The sequence below is a fragment of the Panicum virgatum genome, chromosome 7K (genome assembly GCF_016808335.1).
Source record: "Panicum virgatum strain AP13 chromosome 7K, P.virgatum_v5, whole genome shotgun sequence".
Lineage (NCBI taxonomy): Eukaryota > Viridiplantae > Streptophyta > Magnoliopsida > Poales > Poaceae > Panicum > Panicum virgatum.
In genome coordinates, this window is record NC_053142.1 from 42,307,961 (window position 1) to 42,333,662 (window position 25,702).

Consider the following 25,702-nt stretch of genomic DNA (forward strand, 5'->3'; position numbering starts at 1 on the left):
TATGCCGGACGGAAGATTCCCACCGGCAAAGCAAGGAAATCCAGGAATAAGGTCTCTGTCGCCTGCAACGTCATAATGTCTGTACAGTATGTTATTTTATACTACATTGCTGGGCCCATCTGTCGGGGACCCAATGGCTATGTACACTCCTCCATTGAGATATAAAAGGGAGGAGTACGTAAAGCCAGGCCAAGCCAAGCCAGACACAACACAAGCTCGGATTCACTCCGAACAATCTCGTTCTCAACCTCTTGAGAGCACAAGCAATACAACACACAGTGGACGTAGGGTATTACGCTCCCGCGGCCCGAACTACTCTAAACATGTTGTGTTCATCGTGTTCTTTGCATCTAGATTGGACTAATCCTAACTACCCCCGAGTACTCACTCTCTGGGTTTAGACGGGTGCACTACACCACCCGGCTATGGGTTTGCACACCACGATAGACATGCTGGCTCACATAGCATAACATCTACTCAAGGGGTCCAACTTCACTTACGTGAAGAAGCGAAGGCACGAAGATGAACAGCGAAGGCACGAAGATGAACAGTGACGGCAGGGGTGCTGTAGCAATCAATCCTATCCATCCATCTCAGATCGGACGGCCCACAGAGACTCAAAAAGTCACGGGAACAGTGTTCCCTGACTTCAGCAGGTCAGGGAATCCCGATTGCTACTCAAGTGGTAGGGGCAACAATATCTGCATTATTATTAATGAAAAATACAACTATTTTCTCAAGAAAACGTCTGAAATACTTTTGATCCCAACCTAAAACCAATTGGATCGCAAGAAACGAAAATCAATTGAAACCGCTAGGCTGCGTTATCCACAAGGTGGACATGGAACAGAAAAAAGTGTGCGTTTCTCAACCTGACGTCGCGTTATAGCTTAGCAGTCAGCTGTTTTATTTTTTTCCGTGGTTTGCGGCGTTTAAAATACTCGTCTCCAGCGCAAGCCTGACTTGGTTCCCACTTCCACGAGCCGATGCCATGAGCGCCCTGCTGGCTGCTCGACTATCTTCTATAAATGCGGCCAGGTTTAAACCAAATCACTCTCTCCCCGAACAATAATTTCGCAAACCAAATTAAAGAGAACCAAACCCAAAAGCGATCTCCAATACGGAGGCATCGCACCGCACGGGCGGTAAAAATGGCGGCTAGCAGTCGAGCCCTCTTCCTCTCGTGCTTCCACGGCGGCGGCGCCGAGGTGAGCCGCCACCTCGCGCTGCGGCCGCGGTACCCGTCCATGCCGCGGCGCCCTAGGACGGCTGCGGTCACCGGTGACGCGAGTGAAGGCGGAGGAAGCGGCGGCGACCTGGAGGCCGCGAAGGGGGCGGCGGAGGAGGAGAAGGTGGCTGTGTTCGCGGTGACCGGAATGACGTGCGCCGCGTGTGCGGGGTCGGTGGAGAAGGCCGTCAAGCGCCTCCCGGGCATCCACGACGCCGCCGTCGACGTCCTCGGGGGCCGCGTGCAGGTCGTCTTCTACCCGGCCTTCGTCTCGGTGAGTATCGGGTCCCCTGGTCGATTCGCGTGTTAAATTCATTTTTTTTCTGTCTGAGTTGTTTTCCAGATGATATATTTTTTGAAACGAAAAAAAAATCATCTGGTTGATACTTCTTCTGCATTATTTTGACCATTTTTTTTGACATTCGAGATGATATTAACCTTTTCAAGATATTGAGCCATAGGATCGATATCACCACTAACAGAAATCCAAAAGTGGCCATGAATAATAAACGTACACCATCATATCAACATCAAACCTCTATTTGGAGCTAAAAGATTGGTCATTGGTCACAACAAAACAAACAACAGCTACAAGGATAGTCCAAAATTTAATTAATAACTAATTTGTGCATCAAAAATTGGGTTTCATACTGCCATCCTCTTTGCCCCAGTTATAACCGATCTTTTATTTTTTTTCACGTACGCAGGAGAACCATGTTTCATTGCATTAAGAAGAATTCAATCATGCACAACACATGCCACACACCACTGAATATTGATACGTATCATAGTTCCTCTTTTTGTTAAGCTATATGTCTTACTTTGTTCCACCTTGCATTTTTTTTATAGTTTGTAGTTATTAATCTGTTCATTTGGTGTGTTCCTTCCGATATTCCCAATTAATTATTATATTGTTCAGGTAGGAATAAATTGTCGTACTCAAGAATAGTTTGCCACTCACGTTTCTCATCCCAAAGTTACTTTCTTTCATCAGTGGCTCATTTGGGGATGCAAAATTGCAATCTCGTCCCCCATTAAAATAGCTTTTAACTTTGGGAGCAAGACATATCCCTTTCACTGGTATATTGATATTGATAGGGCAAAATAGGGAACTTCTTTTTATTATTGGAAGTCTTTTTCCTGCAGTATAAGCGTATTGTTCTAAATTCTTGAGGAGGGATGGTTCATTAGTTGCCACTGCAAGGGCAGGAAACATTTTCATCTCATATTTCAACCTAGTGGTTGCTTTCTCACATCTGTCTTATTGGATGCATTCGTACATCTATGATTTTGTTGTGACAATTCACAATCACTAAACTTCAATCAGTATGTGTTAAACTGATATTGGCACATTAGGTGTCATCATGGATATAATAATTCCATTTGTGGGAAAACTATATGTTGTTTGTCACTCTGTTGGCTGGGTGTCTGCCATGAACAGGTGGCAGGTCAACCTGCGAATATTGTTTCTTTTGCATATTTAATTATTTATTTACATACTCAAGAAGAGTCGTATAAGTTCACTTTATCTTTTATACATTTAACACTCAATAAAAACAGTAACATTAGTCCTCATCGTTTTCTTTTTCTGATAACGTAATAATGGTCCCTGGGTTCCCTTTATTGGAACTATGTTCCTTATCAGTTTCAGACTTTCAGTTGATCAGATCTAATCATGGCAATACTACTGTCCTCTGTGTTGTTTGAATATCAAATTTTATCAAAACTAGATTTTTTTTAACAATGTTTATAGCCTAGCAAACTAAAACCTTGTTTGGGTAAGAGATGATAAAACCAGCATAAGAAAATCTGTACCGCTAAGACTCAAACAATGAATTTTGTGGAAAACTACTCCTACCTATTTCTCCCAAAACTATTTATCCCTGTCCATGCTCTCAACAAACTCAACCGATATATGGTGGCCGCATGTTCATGTTAGAGATACATAGTGGCATGATTAATAACAAAGCAACGCATGAACTAAGTCTCTTTTTTTATTAGTGCAATCCAAATGAAATGATCTGTGTACTCCTTTTAACTGAATGACAACATAAATATTGTTTTGTTAAAATCATTATAAAATCTGTTTTTATGAAACTTATCCTTAATCAAATATATCAGAAAAACAACTCACTGCTCCCTTTGCTTATTGCATATATTGGCCAATAGTTAATAAATTATTTGTGGCAAACCTACATTTCTGAAAACCATTTAAAATACAAATTATGTTCATTGTTTTACGCCATGTTTAAAACTTTACTGACTACGTGCCCATGTTGTTTTGCCTTTGTTTCCTACATATTTAGATGCCGTGTTCATTTATGCCTTTTGACAGGAGGAGAAAATTAGGGAAGCCATTGAGGATGTTGGTTTTGAAGCTAAGCTGATTAATGAGGAGGTCAGGGAAAAGAACATTCTAGTATGCAGACTGCATATAAAAGGAATGACCTGCACTTCTTGCACAAGTACAGTGGAATCTGCCTTGCAAGCTTTTCCTGGGGTTCAAAGAGCTTCAGTTGCATTGGCTACTGAAGAGGCAGAGATCCGTTATGATCGCAGGATTGTTGCTGCTAACCAACTTATCCAGGCAGTTGAAGAGACTGGATTTGAAGCAGTCCTGATCACTACAGGAGAAGATAGGAGCAGGATAGACCTCAAAATAGACGGTGTTCTCAATGAGAGGTTAATAATGATACTAGAAAGCTCTATCCAAGCTCTTCCTGGTGTGGAAGACATAAAAGTTGACACTGAACTCCATAAGATCACCATATCATACAAGCCTGACCAGACAGGACCCAGGGACCTCATTGAAGTCATTGAGTCAGCCACATCTGGTGATGTTACGGCATCAATATATCCAGAAGCAGAAGGAAGGGAGCATCACAGGTATGGGGAAATCAAGCGATACAAGCAATCTTTCTTGTGGAGCTTAATATTCACTATCCCAGTGTTTCTCACATCCATGGTATTCATGTACATTCCTGGGCTGAAGGATGGTCTTGACAAAAAGGTTGTCAACATGATGAGCATTGGTGAACTATTGCGGTGGATCTTGTCAACACCGGTCCAATTTATAATTGGCCGCAAGTTTTATACTGGTGCTTACAAGGCAATGTGCCATGGCTCGCCGAACATGGATGTTCTCATTGCTCTAGGGACAAACACTGCTTACTTTTACTCAGTTTACTCGGTTCTTCGAGCAGCTACCTCTGAGAATTACATGTCAAACGATTTTTTCGAGACAAGTTCCATGCTCATATCATTTATCCTCCTTGGGAAGTACCTTGAGATCTTGGCAAAAGGGAAGACCTCTGAGGCTATCGCCAAACTGATGGATCTTGCACCAGAAACTGCAACACTATTAATACATGACCATGAAGGGAATGTTGTAGGAGAGAAAGAGATTGACAGCAGATTGATTCAGAAAAATGATGTTATCAAAGTAGTGCCTGGTGGGAAAGTTGCTTCTGATGGCTTTGTTATACGGGGCCAAAGCCATGTGAATGAAAGTATGATCACTGGAGAATCAAGGCCCGTGGCAAAGAGGAAAGGTGACACCGTAATTGGAGGTACGGTCAATGAGAATGGTGTGCTCCATGTTCGGGCAACATTTGTTGGATCCGAGAGTGCACTGGCACAGATTGTGAGACTTGTAGAATCAGCGCAAATGGCAAAAGCTCCTGTCCAGAAGTTTGCTGATCAGATATCAAGAGTCTTTGTCCCACTGGTAAGTTCAGTTACATCGTTGCAATAAGATAAATGCGTTATTATATCATGATGAATAACCTTCTTCATGCTTGCAGGTTATTGTACTCTCCGTGCTTACTTGGCTTGTGTGGTTCTTAGCTGGGAGATTCCATGGTTATCCTCGCTCATGGATACCATCTTCCATGGATAGCTTTCAACTTGCCCTTCAGTTTGGAATATCCGTTATGGTGATTGCTTGTCCTTGTGCCTTAGGGCTTGCAACTCCAACTGCGGTAATGGTTGCAACTGGAGTTGGCGCCTCACAAGGCGTTTTGATCAAGGGTGGGCAAGCTCTCGAGAGTGCACATAAGGTATGAAAAATTATCTTCCTTGTGCGGATACATTTGTTTAAAACAGTGCTTTCGAATTGGTGACAAACTGATAAAGATACTTATTTATATGACATTACATAGGTGGACAGCATCGTATTTGATAAAACGGGAACACTGACTATTGGGAAACCTGTTGTCGTCAATACCAAGCTTCTCAAAAACATGGTCTTGCGTGAATTCTATGATTATGTTGCTGCAGCAGAGGTATGTTCTTCAACTCTATTATTCTTGTCATCATTTTGGATGAAATAACTTTTAGTGCTTTGAAGTGACAATTTTCAAATTCTATGAATTACTTGTCTTATTCAGGACAACAGTGAGCACCCACTGGCGAAGGCAATAGTGGAGCATGCCAAGAAGTTGCACTCAGAAGAAAACCACATCTGGCCTGAAGCAAGAGATTTTATATCAGTACCTGGACATGGTGTCAAGGCCAACATTAATCATAAGATTGTTATTGTGGGGAACAAGAGCTTTATGCTGTCATCAAGCATTGATATCTCATTGGAAGCTATGGAAATACTCACGGAAGAAGAGGAGAAAGCACAAACAGCCATTATTGTGGCTATGGATCAAGAAGTTGTGGGCATAATCTCTGTATCTGACCCTATAAAACCAAACGCCAATGACGTGATATCATACCTCAGATCCATGAACGTGGAGAGCATAATGGTGACTGGGGACAACTGGGGGACTGCTAATGCCATTGGCAAAGAGGTCGGCATAGAAAAGATCATTGCTGAAGCAAAACCAGAGCAGAAGGCTGAGAAGGTGAAGGAACTTCAGGTGAGCTATTTTCTGCTTTCTATCATAGCTTTCTTGCTTTCCTCTTGCAATCATCAAGTTATTTACTGTCCTCGCATCTTAATTCTTGCAGTTGTCTGGAAAAACCGTGGCAATGGTTGGTGATGGAATAAACGACTCCCCAGCACTTGTGTCAGCTGATGTAGGTCTGGCAATTGGTGCAGGAACAGATGTCGCCATTGAAGCGGCTGACATCGTCCTCATGAAGAGCAACTTGGAGGATGTGGTTACTGCTATCGATCTCTCCAGGAAGACATTCTTCCGCATTCGAATGAACTACGTCTGGGCTCTCGGCTACAACATCATTGGCATACCGATTGCTGCGGGGGTGCTCTTCCCATCATTCCGGGTCCGCCTGCCTCCATGGGTTGCCGGCGCTGCAATGGCGGCTTCATCTGTCAGTGTTGTCTGTTGGTCCCTGCTGCTGAGGTACTACAAAAGTCCAAAGACGTTTGCCAATTGATGACACAGGAGCGACCAGATGGAGCAGCATTAGCGTGAAATAAACTCTAGATATTAATGAGTAACCGTGCTTAGTAAGGACTTCCTGGAATTGAAGTTGCGTAAGAGCAACTCCAACCCATCTCCTACTTTTACCCCATATTCCACCCATATGAGAGTCTCTCATCATGTTTCTCTCTCCTATGTCACAATGAACTCCAATAGACCTCTCGTACTAACTCCTATATCTCCAATTTCCTCATTTCTTTATTCATATCAAGTATCTCCAGGCAGCAGGAGTGGAGCCAGCCCGGCCACCCTCGCCCTCTCCCATGCCTCTCCAATCTCCTGGCATGGCACGGTGCAGGGGCTTGGCGAGCACAGATCCGGCCGCCTGCTGCTCAATACCCCAGCCGCCAGCACTGCCGGCCTATGTTGCTCGGATACGCGGATACGAATACTGGTACGCGATACGGGGATACTCTGATATGCTATTTTTCCAAAAACAAGGATATGGGGATACGCCAATATATATAATAAATAAAAATAAAAATAAATAAAAGTTTCAGGAACTCGAATGTGAGAAAATAGAAGTTCCAAGGACTATAATGTGTCATAAATTCATATATTCATATGTTCTATAATTATTAAAAAAGGAAAGAGGCAAAGGAAAAAAGAACCAACATTATCTTACATGTTCGTCTGTTCCACGAATGGATGTCGGTCGTCTTCTTCCACAACCTCCGGCACTCTCTCTCTTTCTCTATGTAGCGGCCAACTCCGGCGGCCGCGGCTCCTCTCCCTCTCCGGAGGCTGCGGCTCATCCTCTCCCTCTCTAGCGGCCGCGCGGGCCGTCCAGAGGCGCGCTCCGGCGGCCATGGCGGCCCGCCAGCGGCGAGCTCTAGTAGCGCAGCACCATCCTAAATAGTGCTTTAACAGATGTGCGGGCCTCTGTCTGGACAGGCCGCGCAGCCGCTGGAGCAGTAGGAGGCACAGACGGGTGGGCGAGCGGAGGTGACGGCAAGGGAGCGATGGGGAAGGAGCAGGAGGAGGCACGGGCGGGTGGCAGGGCGGCGGTGACGGCAAGGGAGCGATGAGCAGCGGGGAAGGAGCAGGAGGAGGTGTGGGCGGGTGGCCGAGCGGCGGTGACAGCAAGGGAGCCGTGCGAGGCTGCGGTGGGCCTGCGGCTGTGCGAGTGGGGATGAGAGGGTGGCACAGCTGAACGGAGGACCTTTATACGAAGCGATTGAGTGGTGTTGTTAGGGTTTGAAGGTATCGGGCAGGTATCCACAGGTATCACACGAGTATCCAATTTATTTTTATTATTTGAAAATACCTAAATAGTCCGATACTTACGGGATATGTATCCGGGAGTATCCGTGGAGTACGGGTATCCGATACCGGTACGTGAGTTTTGCGAAGTATCCGCGTATCATAGCTGCCGGCCCTCTCTCACCCTAGATCCACTTCATGAACTGCAAAAAATGGATGGAGACAACGGGGAGGAGCGTACCTTGCGGGAATGGCATCCGTGCCGGCGCGGGAAGGTGGCGACGGTTGCCCCCCCCCTCGGATGAGAGTCCAGACCGGGACTCCTAGATGTAGGAGGTCTGAGCTCTCGGATGAGGGCTCTCCTATCCTTAGGAACGTGATGAGAGTTGGGTTGGAGGTGTTTTTTTGTTTCTCTCTCCTATATGTAGGATAGGAGATGGGAAGAGAGGTGGGTTGGAGTTGCTCTAAACTAAGCTGTACATATGTGTTACTTCTGTTGCGGAGTTTGATCACAAGGCAAAATTATGGATCATGCCATTTTATCATTTGTATGGACATGCGCATGGTTTATGCTTGCGTTTGCGTGGTGTATATAGCTACTGACCTTGTGTACTTGCTGGAACTGAGAAAAGATGTATGGATGTGTTGGTCGATCCAGTCATCTATATAAGTATTTTATTTTAGATAAAAGCCATGATCTGTCAAAATGAACATGATGGAAACAGAATTTGTGTCTCCAGTCTCCAAAAGTGACATGCGAAAGACTCATGAAGAAGGTCTACGATGCTTGTTGAATCGAACATCTTGGACGGAGGGGTCATGGTCAGATCATGGAGGGGCCAGTTAGTGGGATCAGACTCGGCCGTCGAAAGCAGTGTCGCTGGTGCTTTGGTGATGCTGGAGCTAGAAGGACGTTCGTTCACTCTTCGCACGGTTGCTTTTCTTTCCTGTTGTGGGCGACATTAGTTGCCTAACCAGCTGCTAACTTCTTTAATGGCAGTGGCACGACAGAAACACTTGCAACAGAAAGAGGTCCTGACGCTGAGGCGATGGTCTGATCTGGCGCCCAACGCCAGCAGTGGATGGAATTCAGTTCGGTTAGCTTTGCGCCTCGTGGCTAAATGCTCCATTTTTTGTCGCGGAACAAATATTTGGTGGAATCCGATTCCTTGGAGTCCGGAGAAGCTCCAATGTGTCCAGCATCCAAACAGGTTCTGCACGATTTTGTATTTGAATTTGGATTTCCACTTTCGCTGCCTTACTGGAGACGAAGAGAGCCCCGGAAACCGATGGGCCGCCTGTCCTCCAGCAGACTATTAATCTACTAGGCCATGATCCTTGTGGCCCAAGCTCACTAGGCCGCTATTGCGAAACAGAACTCGGTGTGTTTATTGCGAAACAGAACTTGTGGTGACCTGTTAGTGTTAGACGACCTAGATCACTAAACACACCCTAAATTAAGCGCCTAAATCCAAAATAGGCCGCTATTTTTCTAGGTCGTCTAACACTAACAGGTACGGACAGATACCCTTAAAGTAGTAGAATATTGCAATAGCTCTCACCCTATTTACTCTCTCCTTCCCCGTTTGTAGGGCACATGACCATTTTCAGCTTTTCTTTCCAATATAAGACGTGCAGCTTTGGGATTTGTTTGTTACGTAGGAATTAACTCACGGAAGCAATTAAGCCCCTGCAGGATTTCGCGGCGGAGAATTCCATTTGCATGCAGCCATGCAACATCTCTAAGATCGAAGCCATGCCGTTTGCTCTCCATGTTATTAATGCAAATCTTGGTATCTGTGTTATTTGGTCATGCGCCCTACAAACGGGGAAGGACGGAGTAGTTGGTTTAGTTGGTGAAAAATTTCTACAGTATCCGTCACATCGAATTTTCGGACACATGTATGGAGCATTAAATACAGTTAAAAAATAGCTAATTATATAGTCTAACTGATTAGCACGAGATGGATCTTTTAAACCTAATTAGTTCATAATTAGATATTATTTGTCAAATAACAATGAAATGTGATACAATATCAAAACTCAAATTTTTTCAACAATTAAACACACCCTCACTCAGCCAACCTGGGTTCGGGACTTTTGCATCCTCTTAATATCAAAGGGGGCAATATGCCATCAAGTTTTTTTTTTGAAAGTAGCAGAATATTATCATAACCTTATCACTAATTCGTTGAGCTTTCGTGCGAGCCAGCGTTGCCTACCAAAACGCCGCAGCGGTGGGTACCGAGTCAGCTGCACTTTCAGCTCACATTACCGGAATTGATCGAGACCAATGTTTTCGCCAGTTGGACGCGGAAGAAACGAGTGCGTTTCCGGAACCGGTGTTGCGTACGCGTAGCAGTTCGTCACAAGCATTTCCTCTCTCTCACTCTCACACAGAGCAGAGCACACGATCCGCCACCTCGCGCTGGGCTCCTCGCCGCCTTTATAAATCCGGCACGGTTCAAAACCAAATCGCCCCACCTGGCAACCTACCAAATCCCCCAAGCTTATAATTAAGCAGTGGACTGGTGGGGTGATCGCGCGGCGGCAATGGGGGCGACTACGCGAGCCCTGCTCCTCTCCTGCTTCCACGGCGGCGGCGGCGGCGGCTCCGAGGTGAGCCACCGCCTCGCCCTGCGGCCGCGGTACCCGTCAATGCCGCGGCGGCCGAAGGGGGCGGCGGTTGCTGGCGGCGGCGGCGGCGGCGAAGGAGGGGGAGGCGATCTGGAGGCCGCGGGGGGTGCGGGGAGCGAGATGGAGGAGGAGAAGGTGGCGGTGTTCTCCGTGTCCGGGATGACGTGCGCCGCGTGCGCGGGGTCGGTGGAGAAGGCCGTGAAGCGGCTCCCGGGCATCCACGACGCCGCCGTCGACGTCATCGGGGGCCGCGCGCAGGTCGTCTTCTACCCGGCCTTCGTCTCGGTGAGCTACGGGTGCTCTGATGGATTTTTTTTATGTGATGTTCTTCTTCTTCTGAAAAACTGTTTATGTGGCGTTTAATGTAATGCAGAGCTCTAGATTGCCCCGTGGAAACGTTTTTCTGAAGAAACATTTTTTTTTGTTACGTAAAGATACAGTTTCAAAAGTGTAGCTGGGTAGTTGCTATGGCCTATGGGCATCTGGGCAGTGTTTCCTTTTCCCCATCGCGATCCGCACTCGCGGACGTGGGCTTCGTGGTCCATGCTCGAGACATTTGAAATCAGCTCACCCGTAAGAGATTTGTCTTAAGAAAAAAAATGTGCTATTGCAAAATGCCGAGATGTGTAGTGTTACTTGACAAAGGATTTGTGTGGCCTTAATTGATGCTTCAAGTTAATAATTGATACGAAATGGACTGTGAATAAGAGTGCTTGCTCCTTTGCATTTATTTGCTTCCTAAGGACAGGAAGACAGCTTTGCTTGATTGCTTCTGATGTAGAGCGTAGAGGCCTAACTATACTTTACAAAAGGAAGAAAGATGGTGGTTCTGCATATCGCTGGCAAGATTTCAGCAACAAGAATCGAAGCCCTACATGACATGCTCCCAGAAGAGCATAATTCCCAACATACTTAGCTAAGGTGTCTAGCTAAAATCGAGTTGCATATGTGTAGCCTTCATCTTTTCTTTCCCCCTAATTTTCTGCACCTCATGGAACGCTGATGCATATTATTGTTTTTCCTTGTTGAATTTGTGTCTCCTACTCCATCCATTCTGCATTCCATTTCAAAGTTCAAGTTGTTGATCTGTTCACTTGGTATTCCACTAGGTACACCATGTACCCAATTGATTATTGAACCGTTTAGTTTGGAGCAAGATTCATTCAATTGTTCATCAATAATTTGATTCTCACATTTCCCATGATTACTTGCTTTCATCAATGTCACATTTGGGATACAAATTCTCAATCTTGTCTGCCATCAGTATTGCTTGATAACTTATTTTAAAAAAGAATATCAATTTGGTAGGCACAACACTTCTCTTTTCACTAGAATCTTGAAAATCATTACAATGAATGTTTTTTTCTATTAATGGAAGTCGTTTTCATGCAGCATGCACTGCTCTAGCTATGCATGATGGGAAACACTTAATGTGATTGCCCCTGTAGGACCACAAAAAGTTTCATCTCATATTTCAACCTGGTGGTTGCTTATTCACACACTATTTTATTGGATGTTTTCTATGATTTGGATGCTTCCTATTCTTTCTGCATACTGTAACTTCAACCAGTTACAGCTATATTGATATAGTGAATAAGATATACTAACTCCATTCTGTTTCATTGGACGTTTTTAAGATGAAAATATTTTTTAACTGGAAAAGTAGTACTATAGTTGTCATCTTTGGTGGCCAGATTTTAAAATGTTTCATGGCACAAATTCTGTAGGAGGTAAAATACAAAAAGAATGGAGTCAATATTAGTATGTAAGAAGAAATTCTTTTCTTAACAAATGTAGGTACACAACCCTTTTGGTTTTTACTTCAGGTATCACCAAGCCATATTTAGTATCGCTATCATGAACCCCACTTAGAGCAGAAACTTCTCTTTGTAGCCTGGACTAATATCTATGCATGATCTAGTATCTCCGCACTTCCTTGGATAGTGCCTCTTTTCCGATAGCACCTTTCAATAATTGAGAATCAGAAAAGAATACCCTTTTTGTAAAACTGTTAGGCTCCTGAAAAATGAAGACAGTTTTATGATTGATGAATGATGACTATGCACAAAGGTTGGTTTCAAAAGCTAACACATTTACAACAAACAGCATCCATTCTCAAACTTTGTCCTACAGAATAAACATATTCTAAACATCATGGTCATTACATGTCTGAAAAAGCTTGGAGCTGATTGAACAAACAACATGTATTAATTTTATACGGAGTGGATGTGCAAGTATACCCAATATTTATAGGTGATTTCCTTCAAAAAAAATATTTATAGTTGATGGATCTGCTTGTGAATACCCCTTTTTGGCATGTTTTCCCTTTACACACTCCAGAAAAGTTGTATTTGTGCAGTTCGTTTGGATTGTTCAACATCCAAGTTCACAGCTCTTTTCAGTTGATCCAGACAATATCGTCATAGCATATAAGTTGAATTTGTCTGATCGCTCTATTATTTGTGTATATTGATGAATGGTTAATAGAAAACCATTCAAATTTTAGCTTTAGATTGTTTAGAGTTTTTTTTTTGTCATGTTTTTATAGAGAATGAACACATGCCATTTTAAGTCTTGTTTCCAGAATGAGCACATGCCATTTTAATTCTTGTTTCCAACATATTTGTAGATCATGATCATGTAAACCTTTTGGACAGGAGAACATAATTACAGAAGCCATCGAGGATGTTGGGTTTGAAGCTAAGTTGATTGATGAGGAAGTCATGGAAAAGAACATTCTACTATGCAGGCTACATATAAAAGGAATGGCCTGCAAGTATTGCACAAGCACAGTTGAATTTGTCTTGCAAGCTTCCCCTGGGGTTCAAAGAGCTTCAGTTGCACTGGCTACTGAAGAGGCAGAGATCCGTTATGATCGCAGGATTGTTTCTGCTAGCCAGCTAATCCAAGTAGTGGAAGAAACTGGCTTTGAAGCGATACTAATCACTACAGGAGAAGATCGTAGCAGGATAGACCTTAGAATGGATGGTGTTCTCGATGAGAGGTCGATAATGATCGTGAAAAACTCTGTACAGGCCCTTCCTGGTGTGGAAAACATTAAGCTCGATGCTAAATTACGCAAGGTCACCATCTCATACAAGCCTGAACAGACAGGTCCACGGGACCTCATCGAGGTCATCAAATCAGCTACATCTGGTCTTGTCAATGCATCAATATATCTGGAAGCAGATGGAAGGGACCAGCATAGGTATGTGGAAATTAAACAATACAGGCAGTCTTTTTTGTGGAGTTTAATATTCACCATTCCTGTTTTTCTCACCTCCATGGTGTTCATGTACATCCCTTGGTTGAAGGCTGGACTGGAAAGAAAGGTTTTCAACATGATGAGCACTGGTGAACTATTGCGGTGGATTTTATCAACGCCAGTTCAATTTGTTATTGGCCGCAAATTCTATGCTGGTGCTTACAAAGCAATGTGCCGTGGCTCACCGAACATGGATGTGCTTATTGCTCTAGGGACGAACACAGCTTACTTCTACTCAGTTTACTCGGTTCTTCGAGCAGCTACCTCAGTGAATTACATGTCAACTGATTTCTTTGAGACTAGTTCCATGCTGATATCATTTATCCTTCTTGGAAAGTACCTTGAGATCTTGGCAAAAGGAAAGACCTCCGAAGCTATTGCCAAGCTGATGGATCTTGCACCAGAAACTGCAATACTGTTAATGTATGACCAAGAAGGAAATGTGGTAGGAGAGAAGGAGATTGACAGCAGATTGATTCAGAAAAATGATGTGATCAAAGTAGTCCCAGGTGGAAAAGTTGCTTCTGATGGCTTTGTTATATGGGGCCAGAGCCATGTGAATGAAAGCATGATTACTGGAGAATCACGACCAGTAGCGAAGAGGAAGGGTGACACTGTAATTGGAGGGACGGTGAATGAGAATGGTGTGCTTCATATACGGGCAACATTTGTCGGATCAGAGAGTGCACTGGCACAGATTGTAAGGCTAGTTGAGTCAGCGCAAATAGCAAAAGCTCCTGTCCAGAAGTTTGCTGATCAGATATCTAGAGTCTTTGTCCCCCTGGTAAGGCCATTTACATTATATTGATCCAATCTATGGTCTACTCTTATAAAAAATGCTGAACAAATCAGATCCGTGCTTTCAGGTGATTCTTTTTTCTTTGCTTACTTGGCTCGCATGGTTCGTGGCCGGGAGGCTCCATAGCTACCCTAACTCATGGATACCACCATCCATGGATAGTTTTCAGCTAGCTCTTCAGTTTGGGATATCGGTTATGGTGATTGCCTGTCCTTGCGCCCTAGGACTTGCAACTCCAACTGCTGTGATGGTTGCAACTGGAGTTGGTGCCTCGCAAGGCGTTCTGATCAAGGGTGGGCAGGCTCTGGAGAGTGCACAGAAGGTATGGAATAGTGTCATCTATTGTGTGTGGACTTACATGTTTACAGTAAAATCATTGAGTTGTTCATAAATATTAAATCATGGTACTTCATAGGTCGACTGCATCGTTTTTGACAAGACAGGGACACTAACCATCGGGAAGCCTGTCGTTGTTGACACAAGGCTTCTCAAAAACATGGTCTTGCGTGAATTCTATGACTATGCTGCTGCGGCAGAGGTATGCTCTACAACTCTTACGTTTCTTATCATATTTTTTTGCTCATTTTTTCCATTAATTTAAATTTTTTTCCTATTTCTCTCATTTTCGTTTTGAGTTTTCATGGATTCTTATCTCGTTTAGATAAACAGTGAGCACCCACTGGCGAAAGCGATAGTGGAGCATGCAAAAAAGTTGCATCCAGAAGAAAACCACATTTGGCCTGAAGCAAGAAATTTCATTTCAGTAACTGGGTATGGTGTCAAGGCAGAAGTTAGTGACAAGAGTGTCATTGTGGGCAACAAGAGCTTTATGTTGTCATCCGACATTGATATTCCCTCAGAAACTTTGGAAATACTCATGGAAGAAGAGGAGAGGGCAAGGACAGGGATTATTGTGGCTATGGATCGAGAAGTTGTGGGCATAATCTCTGTGTCTGACCCGATCAAACCAAATGCCCATGAAGTGATATCATACCTCAAATCCATGAATATCGAGAGTATAATGGTGACTGGTGACAACTGGGGGACAGCTAATGCTATCGGCAAAGAAGTTGGGATCCAAAAGATCATTGCCGAAGCGAAACCAGAGCAGAAGGCTGAGATGGTGAAGGAACTTCAGGTGAGCTATTTTATGTCGCTTTCTCTCTCTTATATTAAGTGATCAGTTATTTACCATCCTAAAAACTAAATTCTTGCAGCTGTCTGGACGAACCGTGGCAATGGTTGGTGATGGAATCAACGACTCCCCAGCACTGGTGTCAGCTGACGTGGGTCTGGCGATCGGCGCAGGAACAGATGTTGCTATTGAAGCTGCCGACATTGTTCTCATGAAGAGCAACCTGGAGGATGTGATCACTGCCATTGATCTGTCCAGGAAAACCTTCTTCCGCATACGGATGAACTACGTCTGGGCGCTCGGCTACAACGTAATCGGCATACCAATTGCTGCAGGGGTGCTGTTCCCGTCCAGCAGGTTCCGCTTGCCGCCGTGGGTTGCCGGCGCTGCAATGGCAGCCTCGTCTGTCAGTGTCGTCTGTTGGTCCCTGCTACTGAGGTACTACAAGAGTCCAAAGATTGTTAGCAGTTGATGACACAGAACGACGAGGATATAGCGTATGCCAAGAAAAGAAAAGAAAAGGGAACGTAGATAGTATAAGATCCTGGTGGAATGACAAGGGATGCTAACATTTGCCTGAAACAAGCTGTACATATGCGTTACAATGTATGGATGTCAGGACGGTTTTCCTGTATATATATGTAGGGAGTACGGATAATACTATATTATTATTATAGGGTTATACTACACGTTGGAGTTGGAATATAGGTGAACTGTGGTGTGCCTACATCTGCATCGTGTGATGGTTCTGTACCAGCTGACTGTTATAATTTGGAAGACGAGAAAATGGTCGAAAAGGTTCGTTCAAAAAAGAAATAAAAGAAAAGGAAGCCTGAATATACAATCTCATGATTTTGTACCCTGTACGAGAGTGGTGAGATGTTATCTGATCTGGTTTATTTTCAGACACCAAGTTGACACGCACTGATGCTGTAAACAGGTACACTTTCTGTCCTGATGTCATGCTGTAAACAGACATCCCGGGAACTCTGTTGGGGGGATTTCCACGGAGCTGAACAAATTGGAAGCAGGAGGGGGTCAGATCGAGGAGCCAATGGGATCATATTCATTATCAGCCCAAAAGCAGAGATGCTGGCCCCTCGTTGCTGCTAAAGGTCGAACGGGAGTCGTTGCTTTACGCACGGTCGTTTTCCTCCCTCCGGCCAAGGGCCAACGTTCGTTACAAAGCGATTAAGCAAGCTGCCAACTACTTTAATGATGGCACAAGCAGCACAACAGCAGCAGCACTCGCATGCAATGCAACAGAAAGAAATCCTAATAAGGTGGTAATAATGCGCGTGACCGAGTGGCTCACTGGCTGGACGAAAAGACAAGTGCTAGGCCCATTAGCCATTACCCAGCAAGCAAAGCAAAAACAGAAAAGCTCAGCGGTGTGTATTATTCCCAATTGGAAAAAGTCTAAATTACTCCCCTCAACTATAGCCACAGTCTGGATAACCCCTTAAACTATTGTTTGGTTTATTTTACCCCCCAAACTATCCTATTTAGTTCAAATTACCCCCTACTGTAATTTGTCCTTTTCATTTCTCCATGCATAGGTGGAGTTTTAAGTTAAAATTTTACAACATGATAGTACACACCATAACACATGTTAGAAAAATAAATCATATTTTTTTTTTATTATTTTGATAGGTTAGGATATTTAATAATAAATTAATTGTCAGAGTTCAAAATTATATGAAAACTAATGGAAAATTTATAAAACTTTTTCTAAATATGCATTGTGATGTCCACTACCACCCTGCAAAATTTGAAATTAAAATTCAACTTGTGTATGGAGAAACAAAAAAGATAAATTGTGTTATGGGGTAAAATAAAGAGTTCAACTAAATGACATAATTTAGGGAGTAAATTGAACTAAATTATAGTTTATGAGGTTATCCAGACTTTACCTATAGTTGAGGAGAATAAATTGAACTTTTTCCTTCCCAATTCATGCACTCAGCGCCCTTTTCTTTTCTTGCCCTCCTGGCAGATGATCACGGCGCACCGGTTGGTTGCATTGCGTTGCGGTTGCGGCGACCAGAATTGGACGACCATGCAGCACTCATGACGAAGACACACTGCCGGCGACGGCGACATGCGTCCGTCACGCGTCTGATGAGGTCCAATACTGCAGAAAGTCGGAGGAGCGAGCTACAGCAGCCGACGCCAGCATCTGCGTCAGCGTATCGGTGTTCCACGAATTCGCGGGCCTTGGCACTTTGACCGCCACAAGGAGGGAGGGGTACGTGCACGACTGGATGAATGGAACCAGGCCCAAAAGGCCGGATGCTTCCCGGAGGCTGGCTGCCGCGACTTTCTCGGCCTCGCTTCTCACACTAGTTCCAACCGTGCCAACGCGGGCTGCTGCAGGAGAGCAAGCCCTGAAACAAGCCCGCCCTTCCTCGCAGTTTCGCCGGCCCACGGCCCAGCGACTGATCAACCGGAGCCCGCAGCCGCCGTGAGCACCCGATACCGTGTTCGATCCCGGCCGTACCGGAGGGTGCAGCCGCAGCCGCAGCCGCAGCCGCGAGGGTTGACCAGCGCGCCACGCCACGATTCCGTCCACACGCGGCGGGCTCCCGGCCGCGGGCGCGGCAGACCGCGGCGCCGCCGAGCTCTCCCCGCGATTCCGCGTGGGTCGCACGCTGCTGCGCGTTCACACTCGATCGCCACAGCGTCCGTCATCCAATCCAACCCCCAACCCCCCGTGGGCGGTGGGCCTGCCCGGTATAAATCCCCCGGCCGGTTGACGTCTCGTCTCGGCCCACAACCACAGCTCCGCCGCTTCCGCTCTCGGCTTCGTCTGCACGCTACCCCGCCTCGCCGCCGCTTCTCCCTCGCCCCAGCATGGCCGCCGCGTCGTCCGCCACCTCCGTCCACGACTTCACCGTCAAGGTCAGCCCCGTTCGTCTCGCCGCCCTCTCCCCTCTCCCCCAAAACGCTTCTGCGCGAAGGTTCCAGAGGTGACAGGAGCCTCCATTTTTTCACACGGGTCGCCTGCTTAGCTTGCCTGGGGCCGCTTGCTGCGCTTAGTCCGGGGGTTCCAGTGACTGCCGAATCCCGATTCGTGCAGTGTGAATTTTGCTGCGGATCCGTTTGATTGGCTCGCGAAACGACTGAATTTGTGAGCCAGCTGCTAGCTATTTTGCTGGATTTTCTGAACAGTAGATGCCGCGCCTTCCGATTTTGCCCCGAGAGTCTAACGGATGCGTTTTGCCTGGTGCTGTGTGCAGGATGCGAGCGGGAAGGACGTTGACCTCAGCACCTACAAGGGCAAGGTTCTCCTCATCGTCAACGTTGCATCCCAGTGGTATGAACCATCTGCACAGCCTCGCCTTGCTCTGTAATACTCATTTTTGGCACATAGTAACTAGAATTGGGTGTTGCTATTGTGATTGTTTGGTCCGTTGCAAAATTGTATCAGTAAGGTTGTTGATGTGCTTGGAATCATTTGTGCCTACTCCATATATTCTGTACAATAATGTCTGTCTGTGCTTACTCATTTCATTGTCTGATGTAGACATCTGTGTTTGGCTGACAATATAGAAAACATCCCACTGCTAATTATTGTACTGTGACTGATTATTTCAGTGGATTAACTAACTCCAACTACACCGAGTTGGCCCAGCTCTATGAGAAGTACAAGGACCAAGGTGTGTCTTTAATCTATTGCTTTTGTGTATTCTTTGTCTTGTGTTACTTGTCTGTTCTCGTGGCAATATGGACTATGATTTATTTTGTCCAATTGTTGGTTGTTCATCGAATTAAACAATTTTCAGTTGTCGGTGGTGCTGTTCAGTGATAACTGGGTACAATTACCAATTTTGTGGTTTGTAGGCTTTGAGATCCTCGCTTTTCCATGCAACCAGTTTGGTGGGCAGGAGCCTGGCACCAATGAGGAAATTGTCCAATTTGCCTGCACACGCTTCAAGGCTGAGTACCCCATCTTTGACAAGGTTAAAAGTTCTACGATGTTTTTCCTCAACTAAAGTAACGCATTGTAAGATATACTTGTCTTGATGCAAACAAAATTTCAAAAACATACATGCATCTGCCATAACAGGTTGATGTGCTGGTATTAGTGATGTCCTCTATCCATGTAGAATATTATTTCTTGTGGAGTTGGACTGAGCCCAGCTCTTCTTATCAGGTTGACGTCAACGGTAGCAATGCCACACCCCTCTACAAGTTCCTGAAGTCTAGCAAGGGTGGCCTGTTCGGTGACAGCATCAAGTGGAACTTCTCCAAGTTCTTGGTTGACAAGGAGGGGCGCGTTGTGGATCGCTACGCTCCGACCACTTCCCCTCTGAGCATTGAGGTAAACCTCCAACGCCAGCTTTTCTCAAAAAAAGAAAAAGAAAAGAAACTTCCAACGCCCCATTTTACATTTGTTATATAAACTTTAACAATATGTTATCTTGAGACCATTCTAACATTTTTCTCCAATCTCTGCAGAAGGACATCAAGAAGCTGCTTGGGAGCTCTTAAACCATCTGTCTAGAACCTGTAGCGCAAAACTGTATTCATCTGAGCGCTAAAATTTACAATAATATTGTATCAATAAAGAAGCTGCTTGGGAGCTCTTAAACCATCTGTCTAGAACCTGTAGCGCAAAACTGTATTCATCTGAGCGCTAAAATTTACAATAATATTGTATCAATAAAGTAGTGCTCCGCTGCAGTGCCCGCTCAATTTCCATTGCATGTGTATTTGTATATTCCCTTTGAATGGATTCCAATGATGTATACTAGTTAGTTCTGCTTTATGCTTTATCGAAAATATTGTCGTGGTGGCCTGTGGTGAACTGGTGATTGCATTTTCGGGGAACAAACACATTGGCCTGCTACTTCTTCGGGCTTCAGCTTGACACAATGCTAGTCCGTCTGCTGTAAACATACACCGTAACTATTCACAAACAGTTGTTGATAGATGCAAGTGACGCGATTCACAATCCAACAGTCAGAACAAAAAATAATTGAAGTTTTCTGCAGAAGGAAGACAGCAAGGCGAAAAACAGATTGCAAATTGGCCCAGCACAAAAAAATCATTCGAGTTTTCAGAGGCGGTTTTTTTATTTTTTATTTTCGTTTTTTACAAAAATATATTTTCGTTTTCAAAATTTACAGAAATATATCCCGGCCGCCCCGCTGTCGGGCAGCCGGGACCTGGTCGCCCCACTGCCGGGTGGCAGGGGCTTTTCTGTAAAAATTTTGCGAATTTTTTTACAGAAAAGCCCCTGGAGGACCGGTCGCCCGACAGCGGGGCGGCCGGCCCCCAGGCCGCCCGACAGCGGGGCGGCCGCCTCCCCCCTATATAAGGGGTTGGCTGCCCCCCACCCCCTCATTTGCCTCACTAAAAATCCAGAAAAAATAAATGAGAGGGAGGGAGGGAGAGGAGAGGTGAGGGAGAGGCAAAGCGGCGAAGTCCTATCGGATTTTCAAGCCGGCGACTGCAGGTAACCAAAATTTTTCTACACTTTACAAATAGATTATGTTATAATTATTTTTGTTGACACAGTAGATTAGCAATCAGTTTAATTATTGTTAGGAGTGATTAGTGGTACATTAGCAATTATTTTAATTAATGTTAGTAGTGATTAGTGTTAGATTAAAGATTTAGGTTCGGTTATGTATGGATATGTATTTGAACCAGATGGCAGCATGTAACAATATACTTTTATTATGTATGTATGTGTAGTTGAACCAGATGGTAGCATGTAACAATATAATTTCGTTATGTATGGACATATGGATATATGGACATATAGTGTTGTACGATGGTACTATTTAATTTAGATGTGTGTGATTGTATTGCATTGTTTTGATCTTACATGGTAGGTATGGCCGGTGTTACTACTGCGTTGCTGGACCCAACAATAGACTCGGGTCACCGGTCCTTTCTTGATGTGGTTCAGCACCAACAACTCAACGTGCTGCGTCCACGTCCACCTGCAGAGTTGATTCCTGTAGACCCACGATGGCTTCCCAGGTGATATGTCGTCTATTTTATGTTTTCGTCCGTTATACATTTCGTTATATAATGTACTAATGTTTGTGCACTATACAATGCAGGCTGAGCGAGGCAGGTCTTCTTACTGTGGCTCGTCTTGCTGAGAGTGCCTTGATGAAGCTAGACAGGTCTCTACTTTCAGCTCTCGTTGACAGATGGAGACCTGAGACACACACGTTCCATCTCCCTTGTGGGGAGATGGCACCGACCCTGCAGGACGTTGCGATGCTGCTTGGCCTTCCTATCACCGGGGACGCTGTCGGGCCCCGCATGGTACCTTCTACGTGGCGGGAGGACCTTGAGCAACGTTTTGCAGGTGTTGCCACCACGATTGATCCTGAAGACTTCAATGAGCACCCATAGTCGAAAGGCCCTTCGAAGTCATGGCTCCTACAGTTCTAGGTACAAATTTCTACAAAACGATGTGTTGATGCATTTTATAGCTTTGAAATACCTCATGTGTTTCTTATTCTCAATGTTCGTACTTTATTGCAGCCGGACCTGTTGGCAGCCGATGCTGATGACTACAGCGTGACTAGATCACTCGAGGCATACCTGTTGTGGTTGTTTGGGTACATCATGTTCAACAACTCACACGGCCATTGTGTGGATAGTGTGCTTGTGTCCTACGCACAGGAGATCGCCGATGCAGATGAGGATGTCATACCCTTATATAGTTGGGGTTCAGCGGTTCTTACATGCACATATCATGGACTCTACAAGGCATCACGGCAGAATGATAGCAATGCTGTCCTAACGGGGTGCCCAATCCTATTACAGATTTGGTCTTACGAGAGGATTGCTATCGGTCGTCCCATGATTGACCAGTCACCATACATGCCGGATATGTACGGTGACACGGAGGACGACAGGCCCACCATGGGCACTCTCTGGTACTCTCGATAGGTATAGACCCGATAAAAGTTTGTATTCTATGCATACTATGGTCATACAATGTTCCCTCAATACATTCGTTATGGACACATAATTTTTATTTTTGCAGAAAACATGGGCACATGTACAGACCCGGCGGTCTTATCCTGAGTTTGTTGCGGCATTTGATCGATTGACCCAGCAGATATTGTGTTCAGCGCCACAACCATAGGTAACAAAAACGTATAAGTCCCAATGTACTAATAACGTGTCACTAATTTCTATTTAACGTGCTGTTTGTCAAGGGCTGGACATTCTTTCTCCACCATGTGGGTCACTAGGTTACAACCGTGGGTGGCTGCGTGGGATAATGCAGATGAGTAGTTGGCTGAGGACACCGGTCCACACACTAAGGCTTCGTTTAGGGCGTACCTGACCTGGTACGAACCTAAGACTCGTTGCCGCTTGACGTATGTTGACATGCATCCACAGCCGCATGTTGCGACTTCGCAGGATGGCTATGCACGACACAGGGATGAGGCACTAGCTGGGGCGGTGAGTAAATATTGACGGCATTTTCAATCTTTTAAGATTTGTGGACTAAGTTTTCTTGGTTGCAGTTCGAAATGTGTAGGTTGCTTGAATTAGATTGCTCACTGAATATAATGAGGATTCATGGCGGGTCTATGATGAGTATGCCGGCGCAACTCGAGGCCCGGACCACTCAACATGATAGAGCCCGAGGCATTCTTCAGGCCTTTGGTACGCGGACGGAGTACGAGGATTCCTACGGATCATCGCAAGCGTCCACGTCGGTTCCTTGTGGTGCCGCAGTGCAGCAGCCTCCCCCATACCACCCACAGTACGAAGGTATGGTGTGATATTTACCGATCCGTATGTTTATAGGCTATATTTAAGTACGACTCCATACAGGGTACGGGTACCCCGGTTCTCAGCCCTATGCAGGGTCAGGTGACTCGCAAAGGGCTCCGTTTCAAGGAACCCAGTTTACCTCTATGACACCAGCTGCAGGGACTTTAGGTAAATATGTTGTGCATAATTTTATTTGCTTATGTTTTATGGTTGAAGGCTCATACATTACTGTTGTGGGGGTTCTAGGGGTACCCACAGCCGGGTGGCGGAACGCACCCGCCTATTCCCCGTGAGGGAGTACTCGGGGAAGTACTAGGTGATGGGGCTGAATCTACGCTGGGACTAGGACTCAAGAACACACGATTTAGAGTGGTTCGGGCCGCCGGAGCGTAATACCCTACGTCCACTGGGAGATGTATTGTTCTTGGTGGTGTGTATGAATCTATCCTTTGCCGGCCTTGGCTCTTGCCCCGCCTGAGGTCTTCTAGCGGCGCTCCCCCTTTTATAGATCAAGGGGGAGCGGATACATTGGACGTTGGGCCCCGACAAGTGGGCCCAACGTGCTGTGCAGCATACTGCGCAGAGTACTTTAAAAGACAACAGTGGTTACGAATCTTTTCCTCCGATATGCGTACTGCTGCTCTTCTGACCCAGGGGGGTCTTTCCTTGTCCCGTCAGCTAGGTGCCCGTTGGAGTAGCGTAGCTTGCGGCGTAGCCTGCTGAGGCTATTACGTAGGCGTCATAATGGGCGAAACCGAGCCGTCGTATCCATCTGCTATGGCAGACTGGCAGGCGCGGCGTGGGCGGCGCCAGCGGCTCCACTACCTTGGTAATACGCGATCAATAGTGCCTCCTGGTCAAAGAATCGCCTCGGCTTCCACTGTATCAATGCGGGGCGTCCACCTACCGCAATAAATGCAGTGGTGGGTGAGGCTTTGTATGGAGACCAAGCGCCCTTGTATACGTGTCCGCGCCGGACCACCCAGAGGTAGGGCGTCGACTTCTTCCCTTAGCGAGGGGTCCGGTTACCATACAAGAGGTCCGGGACCCTATGAGGGGTCCGAGACTTCCGCGGGGGTCCGGACCCTTCGGGAGGTCCGGAGCCCCGGCTGTTCGGGCTGCCCGCCTCCTCCGGGACACGCGTCGTTCCCGGATCTTTCCCAGTCGTGAGGCAGGTCCGGGACCGTTGCCGAGAGAACAGAACTCCGGACCACAGGGGTCCGGCTGTTTGGACGTAGTCAAGGATAACTACAAGGCCCTTGCCTAGACACAGCAAGAGGGGGTACCCCAGTCCTGGGGTACCGACAGTGGCCCCCGGGCCCACCTCAGGAGAGGTACGAACCCGCGGGTGGGCCACTATCGTGATGTGTTTCTACGCAAGCTCGGTTGCGTTGGTGTGCTCATGCAGAGAGCGGGTGCCCCGGACCCCTGAGGCCGGTACACCTGTTGCCAGGCTCAGGTACTAGAGCGCTCTCCTCAGGGCGACGAGGGTGTAGGCTTAGGCTACGGAACCAAACTAAGCGGCTACACAGACCTCGGGTCGCTCAGGGAGCAAGCACCACTTCCCGGACCCGGCACTTGGAGCGACCGTTGCTGACAATCCGATGAAGCATATTACCGGACCTCACAGTAAGGTGCAAAGAAACCAAGCCTTATACTAGAAGTGAGCCCGGGACCTCTAAAGACAGCAGTCCTGGATACTAGAGTACTTGTAACAGGGTAGTGAAGTACGTAAACTTAGGGTACATTACCAGGCTAAGCCACGCGGAGCTTCTCTACCCCAGGATACAAATACCACTTCACCAGAGCAGGTCCTTAGGGGTCCGGACTGCCTTCCAGCTAGAAGGGGTGTCTTCACCTGACCACAAGCCAGCAACTTAACTTGGATTGTTAGCAATAAGGGAAACTCTGGTCAAGAGGAAAGAATAGTTAAACCAAGGCGAATAAATGTAATCAGGGTGGAGCCTAGGTAAAACTGAGAAAGAAAATCTCCTTTATTATTGTGGTTGTCACGGTATACATCGGAGGTCGGGATTACGAGGTCGGACCTCCAACGCTCCGGACCGCTTTTGCCTGTTTGTGTGATAGGGCCAGAGGTCGGGTTTACAAGGTCGGACCTTGACCGCTCTGGACACACACGTAGACGCCACGCTATTACAAAGGAGAAAATCTATCATTCCTTTCTTAGGAGTAACCTACGGCTGCATGCTATACAGTGCGTGAAGGCGCCCTAGATGTGCCTGAACCGCATCATCCAGCATCACCTCGGGAGCTCGGGGGA

General features: G+C 46.0%; 3 protein-coding genes across 4 annotated transcripts; all 3 read left to right on the forward strand.

The window, feature by feature from the left end:
• Positions 1–965: 965 nt before the first annotated feature.
• LOC120642739 (copper-transporting ATPase HMA5-like) lies at positions 966–6,797 on the forward strand. The gene is made up of 6 exons (XM_039919310.1): positions 966–1,502; positions 3,564–4,955; positions 5,032–5,286; positions 5,389–5,511; positions 5,617–6,093; positions 6,185–6,797. The coding sequence occupies exons 1-6, from the start codon at positions 1,029–1,031 to the stop codon at positions 6,572–6,574; spliced, it is 3,111 nt and encodes a 1,036-aa protein (XP_039775244.1). The 5' UTR covers positions 966–1,028; the 3' UTR covers positions 6,575–6,797.
• A 3,394-nt stretch (positions 6,798–10,191) lies between these two features.
• LOC120642740 (copper-transporting ATPase HMA5-like) lies at positions 10,192–16,458 on the forward strand. 2 transcript variants are annotated; one of them, XM_039919312.1, is made up of 7 exons: positions 10,378–10,746; positions 13,119–14,510; positions 14,593–14,847; positions 14,941–15,063; positions 15,187–15,663; positions 15,743–16,158; positions 16,195–16,458. In XM_039919312.1, exons 1-6 carry the CDS (start codon positions 10,378–10,380, stop codon positions 16,130–16,132), a joined length of 3,006 nt encoding a protein of 1,001 aa, XP_039775246.1. In that variant the 3' UTR covers positions 16,133–16,158; positions 16,195–16,458. The 2 variants fall into 2 exon arrangements, with proteins under 2 accessions (XP_039775245.1, XP_039775246.1); XM_039919311.1 differs by having other exon boundaries at positions 10,192–10,746; positions 15,743–16,389.
• Positions 16,459–18,209: 1,751 nt separating this feature from the next.
• On the forward strand, positions 18,210–20,445 carry LOC120642741 (probable phospholipid hydroperoxide glutathione peroxidase 6, mitochondrial). Its single transcript, XM_039919313.1, has 6 exons — positions 18,210–18,561; positions 18,900–18,976; positions 19,258–19,319; positions 19,504–19,622; positions 19,817–19,984; positions 20,122–20,445. The coding sequence occupies exons 1-6, from the start codon at positions 18,514–18,516 to the stop codon at positions 20,152–20,154; spliced, it is 507 nt and encodes a 168-aa protein (XP_039775247.1). The 5' UTR covers positions 18,210–18,513; the 3' UTR covers positions 20,155–20,445.
• The last annotated feature ends 5,257 nt before the right edge of the window (positions 20,446–25,702 follow it).